A 16037-nucleotide genomic window follows, 5' to 3' on the forward strand; every position below is an offset into this window, starting at 1 on the left:
CGCTATAAACAAAAAAAGACCCAAAATTTTGAAGAAAAACGATATTTTTTGCTTTCAGCTATAAAAAAATATATAGTAAACTCAAAGTTAGTTATAAATTTAGGCCAAAATGTATTCTGCTCCATGTTTTTGGTAAAAAAAAAATCCCAATAAGCGTATATTGATTGCTTTGTGTGGAAGTTCTAGCGTCTACAATCTATGGTATAGATACTGAAATTTACGCCATTTTTTTGCTATACAGCGCTGCGCTAGTTTAACGGACTATTGCGCGGTCATGCAATATGGTACATAAACGAAATTTAAGTCCTTTTTTTCACACAAATAGAGCTTTCTTTTGGTGGTATTTGATTACCTGTGCGGTTTTTATTTTTTGCGCTATAAAAAAAAAAAAAGTTTGACAATTTTGAGAAAAAAAACACAATATTTTGGACTTTTTGCTATAAAACATGTCCAGTAAAAAAAATGTAAAAATCAAATTTCGTCATAAATTTCGGCCAAAATGCATTCTGCAACATGTCTGCTAAACAAAAACCCAATACGTGTAAATTAAATGGTTTATGTGAAAGTTATAGCGTTTACAAATGGTGGGAAAGATACTGGGATTTTAAATTTTTTTTTATACTACTAATGGCGGCGATCAGCGACTTATGGCGGGACTGCGGCGGACATTCTGACACTGGGAGGAACTGACTTGGGGTCACTGACATCCCAAGTGACACCAATACAGTGATCAGTGCAAAAAAACAAAAAAACAGACGCTGTACTAATGGCACTGGGGAGGAAGGGGTTAACTGTGTGAGGGGGGTGTGTACTGCACGGGGACACTGCTGATCCGGAGAGATAAACTCTTCTCTCCGGCTCAGTATGTCAGGAGCTGAGAGGGAACTGACAGAAAGCAGAGCTACTGCAGCCCTGCTCTCTGTCAGTGATTGCTGCTAATTGGCGGGACACAGCCGGTAATGACCGGCTGTGTCCCGGCGACTGACACCCGCGGTCAGGATCAGTGGGACAGGTAGGTCGGTGGTGCGCCTTGCGCGCGCCCTCTACCTGTTTTGCAAAAGCTCGTTTTAAAACGTGGTTTTGCGCAGCCGTGTCGCCCTGCCACCGTATTTCTACAGTAGCTCGGCGGCAAGTGGTTAACTGCCTCCCGCCCGCCCTATATGGAAATGATGGACAGGCGGCAGTTCTCTCGTTCTGGGAGGACATCATATGACGTCCTCCCACTCTAACCGTGTATGTGCGGCCACGGGAGCATGACGATCGCTGGTGATCTGTGTCTTTTGGACGTGATCATCATCGATCATGCTAAAGAGCTGTTGGCTGCAGTTCTTTACCACGTGACAGGCTGTGTGCCATCACAGCCTGTCACAAATGTAAACACAGAGCGGTAACTCATTGTTACCAGCTTCCTCTCCCCACATATAGATCTTGTGTGAGGAGTGGTCTCTTCTAACAGTGAGTTACCGTTTTTACAGTGTATACACACATTACAGGCCCTGTGACAATGTCCATCAATGTACCTGTCACCCATCAGTGTAATCAATGTACCTGCCGCCCATCAGTGCACCCTTCGCCTGACCAGCAGTGCACCTGTTGCCCATTAGCAGTGCATCTGTCGCCCATCAGTGACCATCAGCAGTGCACCTGTCACCCATCAGTGAACCTGTCGCCCATCAGTGCACCCTTCGCCTGACCAGCAGTGCACCTGTCGCTCATCAGTGTATCTGTTGCCCATCAGCAGTGCATCTGTCGCCCATCAGCAGTGCATCTGTCGCCCATCAGCAGTGCATCTGTCGCCCATCAGTAGTGCATCTGCCGTCTCTCGGTGTCACCATCACCAGAGTACCCGTCCTACAGCCAACATCAACAATCTACCTGTCCCAGTGCCGACAGAGCCAGCCATGCCAAAACAAGTTTACACTAGTGAGGAGGCGTTCAAAATCCTGAGTATGACGGATGAGAGTGGCGGGGAGCTCTCACTCTCCAATGCTGATTCAGTGTGTGAGCATATAGAAAGCAGTGGATCAGCGACTGAATCAGAGGAGAAAAGGGTCCCTCTTAAAAGAATACGGCGCTCTGAAAACGAGGCAGCCCCAAGTAGCGCCATACACCCCAATGGTCAATCTGCAAATGCCAATGGCACTAGACCAGGGGTGTTGCAACTGTGGCCCTCCAGCTGTTGTAGAACTACAAGTCCCACGAGGCATTGCAAAACTGACAGTTACAAGCATGACAAGCAAAGGCATGATGGGACTTGTAGATTACCAACAGCTGGAGGGCCACAGTTGCCCACCCCTGCGCTAGATCCATAAAGACCCAGTACCAGCACTGGAGTATTCCATCATCCCCCAAGAATCTGGGCCCAAACATACCTCCCAGATGCTTTTGCCAACCCATTATGGCTGCCCTCCAACTCCAGATCAGCAAGCATTTCCCCTTTCACCGCACAGCCAGGTGTGCAGGCCAACACTGAGAATTTTTCACCAATTGATTTTTTTTTTTTTAATTTATTTTTGCCTGACACTTTACTACAGTTTATTGTGGACCAGACAAACCTTTTTCCCAACAATTAATTTCTATCAACCCCAGTTCATCCTATGCCTGTCCATTTGAATGGAGATCTCTTACATTGGAGGAATGTAAGTTCTTTTTGGGCCTCGCCGTTAACATGGGGCTTACAAAAAAATCAAGGACATGCATACTGGTCCACACACCCAATGCACCACATGACAATTTATTCTGCTGTAATTCCCAGGTCACGCTATGAGATGATCATGCGTTTCCTTCATTTCATTGACAATACCCAGTGCCCTCCCAGAGATCATCCCAACTATGACAAATTATACAAAATTCGCCCACTTCTTAATTTTTTCCCCAAAGGTTTGCTGAACTGCTTGTCCCCAAGAAAAACGTATGTGTGGACGAATCCCTTGTCCACTTCACTGCCGGCTATGAATTAGGCAATTCCGACACCTGTACTGAGAGAAAACCTTGGCTTGTGGTACCTCCCGAAAAAACAAAGGGCTTCCCACAATCTCTAGTGAATACCATGCTACAAAGGGGGGAATCAGCAAGCCTAAGAAACAACAAAGTGCTGGCCCTGAAGTGGAAAAATAAGAGAGACATTTACGTCCTGTCCACCATACACAACGACACCTCGGTGGAAATTACTGGAGGACACGGTCCAATTCAAAGCTTGCGGCCATCCAAGATTGTAAACTCTACATGGGGGGGGAGGATGGGAGTGCATTTCAATGATCAGATGTTACTGCCTTATTTAGCAACAATAAGGTCCAGTTTCTGGTATAAAAAAGTTGCAATCTATTTTGTTCATTTGGCTATATATAATGCGTATGTCACCGACACCAAATCCACAGAAAGACCCACTGCCTTCCTCAAATTTATAGAAGTTGTTACCTCCCTTATCAGCAAGGATCCCCCCCCAGAAAGCATATGTTCCAATTCTGTGAGCAGACTTCATGAGTGCCACTTCCCTGAGAGTATTCCACCAACAGAAGCAGGTTGAAGACACCAAAAAAGATGTCGGGTATACAGCAGGAGGAGTTAGAAGAGACACAAGTTTTTACTGTCCCCAGTGTCCCTCCCAACCAAGCCCGTGCATCGGAGACTGCTTCTGGCGTTTTCACAAGTTACTAAAATATTAGACCATATTTCAAACTGCCTGCTATTTCCCTGTTTCAATATCTTTGCTGATCATTTGCGTGCTGCCCCAACCAACCATGCCACTGCCTTCTACCTTAACCGACCCCCAGCCTGTTTATCGACTATGCCTTTGCCTGCCATTTGCAATGTTTATCCACCATGTTTCTGCCTTCCACCTGAACGGTCACCTGGCCTGTTTATTGACTATGCTTCTGCCTGCTGTCTGGATTATCAACCACGTTTATGACTTCTTCCTGGACTGACCTCGGCCTGTTTATCGACCATGTTTATTGCCTGCCACTTGGATTGATATTTTGACGTTACTGGAGTAGTAGGATTCAAGATAACACAGGGGTCTCACATATGAGAGGGGCTTCAGTGTAGAGTTCTGAGTAGACAAAACCAGTAATTGGCTTTCTCCGGGTTTTGTAATTCCCGGAACAGGGTCTGTGTATCTGTCTACCCCTGTGTCCTGGTCCTACCTGACCGAGGCCCTAAGTCTGATGTTCCTGCCTGCTGCCTGGACCAATGCTTTGGCTGTGCTGACCATATCTCTGCCTACTGCCTGTACTGACCCAGGACCTTTTATGGGCATGTTCCTGCTTGCTGCCTGGCCAAAAACTTTGGCTGTGCTGACCGTATCTCTGCCTGCTCCCTGTAATGACCCAGGACATTTTAAGGACCATGTTCCTGCCTGCTGCCTTAACCATACTTTGGATGTGCTGACCATATATCTGCCTGCTGCCTGTACTGACCCAGGATTTTCTATGGATCTTGTTCCTGCCTGAATGTCAGCCTGCTGCCTCTACTGACCTGGACCAATGCTCTCCTCATACCACAGGTAATCTTTTGTTTACATTGTTTGTTGATTTTTGTGTTACACTTGTTGCAATGCTGGACACACAATCTGTACAGACATTGAAAAGGTCTTGCACTTATGGTATCCCCATAATCAGGAGTAGCAGAATGTATTTTGGGGTGTAATACTTGGTATGTCCATGCTGTTTTTTTAGAAATATAGATTGACAACTTTGTTAAAAATTAATTTTCATTTTCTTTCCGCATTTTCCAAAAACTTGTGGAAAAAAAAAATGAAATGTTCAAAAGACTCATTATGAATCTTAGAAAATACAATGTGGTATTTTCTTTCCAAAATGGGGCCATTTTGTGGACGTTTCCACTTTCCTGTTGCTCCAGGGACTTCAAAAACGTGATTGGTTGTCAGGAAATTAGATGTATAATTTTTGCCCCAAGAACATCTAAAGCTGCTTCTTGGATGTTGGGGCTCTTTTATGTCAGGCTTTCTCAAAGAGGGTGAACAGGCACCTTGGGATACCTTGAGGTTTCTTCAGGGGTGCCTTGGCAAAATGTCTAAAAGTTGCACAAAACTTGTATACAAGCCAGCGGGTGGAAGAAGCCTGACCTTTAGTTACACAAAGCCACAGGTTTTCATTGTACGCCATTACAACCGTCTAGCCACCGGCATCCTGACAACCAATGACATCATCAGTTGATAAGATGTCAGTTGCTTGCACAGCATCCTTATTTGACCCTCCCCTGCCCCTCTCCATCAGTGCTGGGGTCACAATAGCTCAGTGATGAAGTAAAACTGAGAGAAACACTGTAATACTAGTCAGGACCAGTGTGAAAAAGTGTATTTGATTTGGAAGAATAAATCCTCTAATGTTGGGTGTCCATGTGTGGATGTTGCTGCGTTTATATAAAAATATTAGAATAGTTTTTTACATTTTAGAATGGGGTGCTTCAGGACTGTCCAGAAATTTTAAAGGGTGCCTTGGGACTGTCCATAATTTTAGAGGGTGCCTTGAAATTGTCCATAATTTTAAAGGGTGCATTGACTGAAAAAAGGTTGAGAAACACTGCTCTATGTGGCAAGGCTGTGGAAAACTATCACACATGTAGTATAGCCATAATCAGGAGAGGTAGCGGAATGTATTTTGGAGTGTACTTTTTGGTATGTACATGCTGTGTGTGAGAAATATCTTATAAATTGACTTGTTTAAAAAAAAAAATAAGTCATTTTCTTTCCACATTTTCTGCAAACTTGTGGAAAAAAAAAAAGACATGTTCAAAAGACTCATTATGCCTCACAAAAAATATGTTGGAGTGTTTGCTTTCCAAAATGGGGTAATTTTGTGGGTGTTTCTAATGTCCTGGTGCTCCAGGGCCTTCAAAAACATGATAGGTTGTCAAGAAATTAGATGTGTAATTGTTGCCCCTAGAAGGCCTAAAGGTGCTACTTGGATGTTGGGGTTCTCTATGTGGCCAGGCTGTGGAAAAGTCTCACACATGTGGTATCCCCATACTCAGGAGGAGTAGCAGAATGTATTTTGGGGTGTAATTTTTGGTATGTACGTGCTATGTGTTGGAAATATTTTATAAATGGACAACAATGTGTAAAAAAAAAAAAAAAAGTTTTCATTTTCTTTCCACATTTTCTGAAAACTTGTGGAAAATTACACATTCAAAAGACTCATTATGCCTCACAGAATATATGTTGGGGTGTTTGCTTCTCAAAATGGGGTCATTTTGTGGGTAATTCCATTGTCCTGGTGCTCCAGGGCCTTCAAAAGTGTAATAGGTAGTCAGGAAATGAAATGTGTAATTTGTGCTCCTTGCATTGTTGGGCCTCTATGTGGCTAGGCTGTGAAAAAGCCTCACACATGTGGTATCCCCATACTCCAGGGGAGTAGCAGAATGTGTTTTTGGGTTGTAGTTGCAAGTATGCATATGCCGTGTGGGAGAAATAACCTTTTAATATAACAATTTTGTTGAACAAAATAAAAAAAAATCTTAAATTTTTCAATAGAATTGTGGGGAAAAATGCAACTTCAAAAAACTCACGATGCCTCTGACTAAATACCTTGGACTGTCTACTTTCCAAAAAGTCATTTGGGGGGGTATTTGTACTGTCCTGGCTTGTTAGTGTCTCAAGAAATGAGATAGGACATCGGTACATCAGGTATGATCAATTTTCAGTGGTTGGCACCATAGATTGTAGACTCTATTACATTCACAAAGACCAAATAATATACACAGATTTAAGTTATTTATACCAAAGAAATGTAGCAGTATAAATTTTGGACAAAATTTATGAAGAACAATTACTTATCTGCAAAATTTTACAACAGAAACAAAGAAAAATGTGGGTTTTTTTTCAAAATGTTTGGTCGTTTTTTTAATTTATAGCACAAAAAATATAAAAAAAACCCAGTGCTGATTAAATACCACCAAAAGAAAGCTCTATTTGTGTGAAAAATAAGGACACATTTCATATGGGTACAGTGTTGCATGACTGAGTAATTGTCAGTCAAAGTTTGACAGCGCTGAAAGCTGAAAATTGGTCTGGGCAGGAAGGGGGTACAAGTGCCCGGTCAGCAAGTGATTAAATACAATATTATTTGTATACAAGAACATACATAGAACTTTGGGACAATTTTATTAGCTTCTTTTTCACCAACATCAAATTGGTGTCATAATATTTACTGCAATGCTTGAAACATTAGTGCAAATTAGGAAGAATAACTTACAGACTATTACAGTTCTATAGTAGGAATGTTGGAAATTTTACAGAAACTGATGTGGATTCTAGACCAGCACTGTCCAGTTATAGTAGCCATTGGTGAGGACGATCCACCTGTCCTTGAAGTAATAGCCGAGTATTGCTGCTATCTTGACATATTGTGAAAATAGATGATCGAACTGAGCTGACAATAACTGGATCCATCTGACAAATGAATTGCTGTATTTTTAATGTGTGTGCTAATTTGTATGGTCCATAGACTTACACGTTGATTCATGAACCCTGTTTGCTAAGATTTATGAATTTTGTGGTTTTCTGTGTGAAGCAGGTAAAACAACTGGCACGCTCACCTTGAATGGATCAGACTCAACTTGCAGCAAATCACAATTTTTTTCTCCCTGTCAGCTGCAGTATTATGTACATTGATTTATGAGTAAATGAATGGTTCCCTTAATTTCCTATGGCAAAGAATATAATCAAATGGTCTAGCAATCATGCTAAAATATTCTCTTCCCACGACTCTGTACTTGGAATATCTTCAGCCTAGGTGACAACCTGGCCCAATACAGTACTATTTTCCCCCAGCTATTATCCTCTTGGTTTATGGCCTATGTATGTATATAAATATAATGGTTTGTATGTGTACAAACTGAAGCAATGGTCTGAATTGCTCACAGCAACCAGACTTTTGCTGTCGTTTTTCATGCGTAGATTAAAAAAAAAAAATGAAAGCAAGAATCCCATTGGTTATTTTAGGCCACACCTGTATGTTTCTGTACCTTCATATTATATATCACACACAATGATATACAAGTGCCTCCTCTATCTTGTGGATTTTCACAGCATTATTTAACCTAAAATGTCCCTCCGCATCATCTTTCACATTAAAATTCAATATATTTACATTTATATTCTTATCTAACAAGCAAATATTGTTTCTTCACAGTTTGGAAAGGAATGTTCCAAACAGTGAAGTTTTCTCATTAAGTCAGGTTATCTCAATGAGGAAACCTTTAGGGATTTTAGAAAAAGTCGCAGTTATAGGCTACCACGTGGGAGCAAAACATGGATTCCATCTGATTAATTTCCCATGCTCTCCAAGAAGTCATATTCCACGTTTTCCTCAAGTTCCTTCATCACCCTTGTAGTGTCTTCTACTGGGTATTCCACAGAGACATAGAGACCTTGTGCTGAGCTCGAACCTTTTCCCTTTGCTTTAAACACATAACTTAGAGTCCGGAAAAATGGCATGAGCTGGGTGATCTTAGATATAGAATGGAGACTGAGGAGAGGGAACTCGTTCTTCTTAAAGCTGGAGTCTTCAACGACATGTTCCTGAGAGTAGAGAGAAAGGGCACAAGTATTGTTTACATCATACAAGCACTTTGTCTACGCAGGTTGACATGTACAGTATATCTTTGTTTCTTGTTTATCCAACCCACCCCATCCCTTCTCCAACTACTCACAATTTTGAAAAGAGAGAAAATTCTTTCCTGACTTCTTAAAATAAAATAAATCAATAACCTGCATTAGAAAAATGACAATGGCAGAATAATGGTAGAAATCATGCAGTCGTTTTTAACCTCCTTAGCGGTATTCCCGAGTGTAGCTCGGGGTACAATTTCTATACCAAGAGCGGTAACCCCGAGCTACACTCGGGTTACCATGCGGCGTTGCTCTGGGGGTCCCTGCAGCACTTACCTTGTCCTTCGCTCCCGCGATGTGTCCCCTGCAGCGTCCCCGGCCATCTCCTCCGGCCGATGCCGGCATCCGGCTTCTGTGTTCCGGTCCCTGTGACGTCAGGACGTACGGGAAATTTGAAATTTTTAAAAAATGTCATTTTTACTGTTTCAATGCATTTCACATACATTTTGTCCCTACTGCTTTGTCCGGCGCCCTGCCTGCATTTTGACTGTTCTTTCTGCCTGGAAACTTAGAAATGTCCATGGCGTCCAAAAAGCGTCCCTTTACGTCAAAAGCGGTTTTAGACCGGCTAGAGAACAGCGATAGTAAATCAGAACCACTTGCAGAATTGAGTGATAATGATTCGTGGGGGAAATTCATCATCAGACACTGAAAACGATTTTGCGACTTTGCTCAGTGATGTGCGAATTTGCCTCTGTATTTCAAATTTCAGTGTTTTTGGTTTGATTATATTATTGAATTAAATTTATTATTATATTATTATTTTTTATGATTATTTATTAAATTATAATTTATGATTTCGTGTTTCAAATTTTATCATACCCGGGATGTTTACTAGACTCTTGTTCATACAGATTTCAGGGAGTTATTCCTAAAAATTACAGCCTACAATAAAAAAGTACATATTTCCATGCAAAAAAATGGTACCGCTTTCAGCAAAAAAAATCGGAAAGAATCATACCGCCAGGGAGGTTAAAGGAAATACAGAAGCTGCCTTTGCTGACCACTCCTGTAGGAAATGCTGCTTACTTGGCTCACTTGCTTGGCGTAACATAAAAATATGTTGCCGTCTCTCTTCCAGGTTTGGGACATGCATTCGTGCACCCCCTGCTGACCTGCGCTGTGGTTGGATACGGCAGCAGTTTTCAGCCAATGATTTATGGCTGAAACCTGCTGAACAGCTGTGTTCAATCACAGCACAGAGCCCTGCGTTTACAAACACACTGTCTGTTTCTTCTTCCTGAAAAGCAGGGAGAAAATACAGCAAAATCTCTTAGTAAAAGCAGTACATATTACACTTGTTAGGCACACAGTTAGCCCCTTGATTGTCCCATGATGTTAACCCCTTCCCAGCCATTGTCATTACTGTAATGTTATGTTGTTTTTGGTTAAGTGTATTTATGGAGGGAGCTACAACTGTGTTTCATTTTATGACTGTTATTGTAAAATGGCAATAAATTTTCTGATTCTAATTGACAGTGTATAGTATTATCATTGATCACTGTATTTGTGTCACTAGTGATGGCAGTGTCAGTCAGTGTACGTTCCAGCCAGCCTCAGTAAGTGTCAGATTGCCAGCCACACTATCACAGTCCCACTATAGGTCACTGATCACCATTACCAGTAGAGCATCATAGCTGTGAAAATTCCAGTATATATACACCATAGTTTGTAGACGTTATAACTTTTACACAAACCAATTAATATAGACTTATTGGATTTTTTTTTTCCAAAGACACGTAGCAGAATACATTTTGACCTAAAGTATGCAGAAATTTAATTTTTTAATTTTTTTTTATTGGATATATCTTAGAAAGTAGAACATATTTTTCTAAATTATTGGTCTTTTTTTGTTTACATAAATAAAATAAAAAACAGTGACAATCAAATACCACCAAAAGAAAGATCTATTTGTGCAAAAAATGATACAAATTTCATTTGGGCATAGTGTTGCATGACCAAGCAACTGCCAGTTAACACCACAGTGCTGAATAGCAAAAAATGCCCTTGTCAAAAGGTGGAGTCAAGTGGCTAAAGCTCAAATCAGGGAAAAGAAGTCCTTCATTGCAATGAGGCTACATCCGCAGTGCAAGGGTTGACTTCTCATTTCTGTCCAAGGGATGTACAAGTATTTATACTTACCTGATCCTCCTCCCCTGGCCAATGGCTGGTCGGATAAATGTCCCAAGTTGTGTTTTTTCTATAGGGTAAGAAGGTATGGAAGCTCCCAGGTAAATACTCACCCCAAACCGGAACTTCATGAGTTCCAATATCCGAACAACATGAGGTTTGCATTCTTGATGGTTCTCTACCACTTCTGTGGGGATAACACAGGCCTCTGTGTCAACCTCAGGGACAAACGCCCATCTGTACCTGCACAGTAATGAGAACAAAGTCAAATTACCAGATCATCAATAATTAATAGACAGTACTCCTTGTACCAAGCAGCCTGATTCCCACAGTGAGATAACATAATGCTCCCACTTGTACCTTTTCTAGTGGAAATTACCAGAATAGAAGTTAGCAAGTAGGTCTTTGAAAGACTAGAAAACAGCGATCAGTTTGTCACCTTTTTGTCCCGGCTTACTCAGGAATATTTTCACCTAGCTTATTTCAGGAGTTCCTGACAGGTAGAAAGGTTGAGAGAGGCTGCTCTAATGTCTCTAGCACAGTCTATAATCATGCACATACAGTATACAGACTAACTCCAAATTGATCAGGCACTGGGTAAACCCTCATTATATTTCAGGAATGTGGAAGGAAACTAGAAAAATGCAGGAAATCCAAAACACAGGGAGAACATACAAACGTCATGCAGATAGTGTCCCTAGAAGAAGTCCAACACGGTCCAAAGCGAACTTACATCTGAAAGAGTGGCATCTTGTCTGGGGGAAAGGAAAGTGTGGTGTCCAGGAACTTGCACGCAGATAAATACATGTCCAAGCTGTTCTGCTGGATCTCCACATACACAGGCCCATTGCTCTCTGCCACGGCAGCTTTCTGTTTGTTCGTCTTGCTATTCCTAGAACGAAAAGAGTTAATGAAAATGATAACCGGACACACAATGCAATGTATATGCTTACTAGGGAAAGTGGGACCTTCCATGTTTCTGAAAGTCTAATAGAATGACCTTGTGTGCAGGCCTATTTAACCACTTGACCTCCTGAGGATTTACCCCCCTTCCTTACCAGGCCTCTTTTTGCTACTCGGCGCTGCACTAATTCAACTGATAATTGCGCGGTCATGCAATGCTGCACCCAAACGAAATTTACGTCCTTTTTTTCACACAAATAGAGCTTTCTTTCGGTGTAATTTGATCACCTGTGCGCTTTTTATTTTTCACGCTATAAACAAAAAAAGGCCAAAAATTTTTAAGAAAAACTATTTTTTATTTTCAGCTATAAAAAATATATAGTAAACTCAAAGTTGGTTATAAATTTAGGCCAAAATGTATTCTGCTCCATGTTTTTGGTAAAAAAAAATCCCAATAAGTGTATATTGATTGCTTTGTGTGGAAGTTATAGCGTCTACAAACTATGGTATAGATACTGCAATTTACACCATTTTTCTGCTATACAGCGCTGCGCTAGTTTAATGGACAATTGCGCGGTCATGCAATACGGTACATAAATTAAATGTACATCCTTTTTTTCCCCACAAATTGAGCTTTCTTTCGGTGGTATTTGATCGCCTGTGCGATTTTTATTTTTTGCGCTATGAAAAAAAAAAGTCTGACAATTTTGAGCAAAAAAAAACCAATATTTTGGACTTTTTGCTATAAAACATGTCCAGTAAAAAAAAAATGCAAAAATCAAATTTAGTCATAAATTTCTGCCAAAATGCATTCTGCGACGTCTGTGCTAAAAAAAAAACCAATTGGTTTACGTGAAAGTTATAGCGTTTACAAATGGCGGGAAAGATACTGGGATTTTTAGTTTTTTTTTTATACTAATAATGGCGGCGATCAGCGAATAATAGCGGCGATCAGGGACTTATGCCAGCGACTTATGGCGGGACATTCTGACATTGGGGGGTACTGACTTGGGGTCATTGACATCCCCAAAAACACTAATACAGTGATCAGTGCAAAAAAAAAAAAAACTGACACTGTACTAATGGCAATGGGGAGGAAGGGGTTAACTTTATTTTGCAGGGAAGGGTTATAGGAGTGAGGGGAGTGTTTTACTAGGGGGCGGGGTGTGTGCTGGGCGGGACAAGGCTGATCGAGAAAGAAAAACTGTTCTTTCTCGATCAGCTCATCCTCGAGCTGACAGGGAAGTGACAGACAGCACAGCTACTGCAGCTGTGCTCTCTGTCACTGTTTGCCGCTGATCGCCAGGATATAGCCGCTAAGGTGCGGCTGTGACCCGGCGACTGACATCTGCGGCGGTGATCCGCGGGACAAATAGGGCGGTGGCGCGCCTCGCACGCGCCCCTTATTTGTTTACAAAACACACGTTTTAAAACGTGGTTTTGCCTTTGAGTGCCGCCCTGCCGCTGTATATGTACAGTGGCTGGGCGGCATGCGGTTAAGGTAGGAAAAGGTACAGAAACCTATTTTTGCCCTTAGCAACTGTAGAGCTTCTATTATTTTTACAGTTTAGGTTTGAAAATGAGACAAGGGTTCTAAATGGTTGCTACAGGCAGCAATTAATTTTTCCAGTAATGGAATTTTAATTCATCAGCCCCCTTAGTGATTTGAAAATCAGTTTACCAAAAAATGATATTCCAGGTTTACAAAGACGTTGGCATATTGAATACCTATTATTGAATGCCCATCTGCTACTGGTATTTTCTGGGAACTCTAGATTTCAGCATGAATCCTCCACAGCCCTGTCCGTTTGCCACATTTATTATTCTTATTATGCTATATTTTAGCAGGCACATTGCATAGAACGTAAAATTGAACCACAGAAAAGGGAAAGGTTAGAAGAAAAACAGGGAGATCATACAAACTCCATGCAGACAATGTTCCAGGTCAAACTGAGCTGCCAAATTGCAGCGCTAATCTGTGAGCCTCCATTCTGCACAGTGGTGAACTCTTCTTGTTAGGTTTCCCTTTTGTTTTATATAATGGAGATGGAACTAGCAGAAAAGAAAACCCATGAGATTATGTGGCAGACCAGAGGATTCCAGTAGGGTGACCCTGGCGATAAAAGATGCCAAGCTTACCGGGCTTCACCTACACCTGAAATATTGCCTCTGGGTGGACTGTCCCCTTAAACCTCTTTTATATTGGGTCACATTTATAAAGGTGAAACAAGAAATGCCTGCATTGCCCATAGCTTCTAATCCATCTTCTTCTATTAATAGAGCTAATGGTGCAGCGCTAAATAGATAGGCAATACCAGTAGATACATAGAAAGCTAATAAAACAAATGAATAGACAGATGGGATGCACAAACAGCCAGACCAGTGAACTGAAACCGGTGAAAAGGCTCATAAGACACTCCAAGAGCCTGTGAGCAACTCTGTGGACATATATCAGGAATCACAAACTCATATAAATGCGATCTAATCAATATAGTGGTAATGGTGAATTAATAAACAGTCCACTTCAAACACAAGTGAAGAAAAGCTTCAAATTCGTGAGAGTGCCACTGGTGTCACAATGCAATAGTGGTCTGAGTGCCTCCTCACCTCCTTGTAATGACCACAAGGGCCAACACGCTGTGTGGTATATACCACGTATCCACAGGAAAGACCTTGTCTACTGGACCGTCTTATGTACCACTCCGGGGCTGTTGTCATCTAGATCTCCTTCAGTCCCTCCTTAGCTTGGCACTACCTCTCGTCCCCACAGGGTCAGCTCAGAGACATGAATGAGCATACTACATAGCATAATACTGCTTGTTTATTGGATAAATACAAGCTAAGGAGGGACTGAAGGAGATCTAGATGACAACAGCCCCGGAGTGGTACATAAGACAGTCCAGTAGACAAGGTCTTTCCTGTGGATACATGGTATATACCACACAGCGTGTTGGCCCTTGTGGTCATTACAAGGAGGTGAGGAGGCACTCAGTCCACTATTGGATTCTGACACCAGTGGCACTCTCACGAATGTGAAGCTTTTCTTCACTTGTGTTTGAAGTGGACTGTTTATTAATTCACCATTACCACTATATTGATTAGATCACATTTAGATGAGTTTGTGATTCCTGATATATGTCCACAGAGTTGCTCACAGGCTCTTGGAGTGTCTTATGAGCCTTTTCACCGGTTTCAGTTCACTGGTCTGGCTGTTTGTATGTGCATCCCATCTGTCTATTCATTTGTTTTATTAGCTTTATATGTATCTACTGGTATTGTCTATCTATTTTAGCGCTGCACCATTAGCTCTATTAATAGAAGAAGATGGATTAGAAGCTATGGGCAATGCAGGCATTTCTTGTTTTATCTTTATAAATGCGACCCAATATAAATGAGGTTTAAGGGGACAGTCCACCCAGAGGCAATATTTCAGGTGTAGGTGAAGCCCGGTAAGCTTGGTATAAAGGTGGGTGTTTAGCGGCTTTGATAGTACATCCATTTAAGCGCAGGAGGTTTCATGTATAAATCTTCTATTCTCCCTTCCATGGCCTACAGCATACAAGATATTCCTATCTGGCAACTGAATAAATGAGCATAACCCTGACATCTCTTACTTTGATGTTGTCTCCTCTTCCACCAAATCCTCTTGTAGTTGAACAAACACGTGTATCTGAAAGCAGGAATATACCATGGCATGAATTTACAGGATTTACAACAGCTCAGGAAATCTGAAAGGTTACAGGACCCTGTCATAAACAGATTAGAAATTGATGTGTTTAAAAGGAAAGTGCTTAGAGGAACATAAAGATGTGAACTTGAAAATGGAGTGTGAAGGTCCAGATATAATAATGAACCTAATAAAAGATATAAGGATGCTAGATTATCAGACATCCTACATGCTGGCCATCTAAAATGAGCCAGTGAACATAAAAGAGGCTAATAATACATCCAAATAGTATCCAGGAAGCAACAATGGGTGTACAGAACAATTTGTTTCCATTTTAGAGTGCATTCACACCTGTAAATGCACCCTTCTGGTGGTTACATGTGAGAACCCCCAGCAGGGATTCCCACGATTGGCTGCGCGTAGGCAGCCCCATTGAAAAAAAAAATAGGACGCTGCCAGTATGCAGCTTTGATAAAAGCAATGGGCAGCTGCTGGCACTCGCAGCTAATCATGCCCTCTCACATGTAATCACTCATGCTGAGATTACATGAAAGTGATCGATCCTGAACACAGGCAGACTGCGCCCAGGGCCAATCACTCGCATGTGATCACAGCATGGACGTTTACATACGAGTGAGCTTTGACTTCCAGCAGCCTTCCATTGCTTTCAATGGGGCTGCCTACTGGCAGCTAATCGCAGGAACC

At 41.6% G+C, this 16037-nt stretch overlaps 1 protein-coding gene across 1 annotated transcript in view; it reads right to left on the reverse strand.

The window, feature by feature from the left end:
* Positions 1–7109: 7109 nt before the first annotated feature.
* Positions 7110–16037, reverse strand: part of DOP1B (DOP1 leucine zipper like protein B) — a 227720-nt gene continuing 218792 nt past the window's right edge. Inside the window, exons 34-37 of the mRNA XM_089677928.1 lie at positions 15280–15335; positions 11496–11654; positions 10876–11005; positions 7110–8542 (exon numbers count right to left, since the gene is read on the reverse strand). Of these exons, the coding sequence (XP_089534054.1) occupies positions 8288–8542; positions 10876–11005; positions 11496–11654; positions 15280–15335 (600 nt within the window). The 3' untranslated portion in view covers positions 7110–8287. The remainder of the gene's footprint in view (positions 8543–10875; positions 11006–11495; positions 11655–15279; positions 15336–16037) is intronic.

Source organism: Staurois parvus, unplaced genomic scaffold (assembly GCF_062004578.1).
Source record: "Staurois parvus isolate SC_StPar_1 unplaced genomic scaffold, SC_StPar_1.0 ptg000195l, whole genome shotgun sequence".
NCBI classification, from domain to species: domain Eukaryota; kingdom Metazoa; phylum Chordata; class Amphibia; order Anura; family Ranidae; genus Staurois; species Staurois parvus.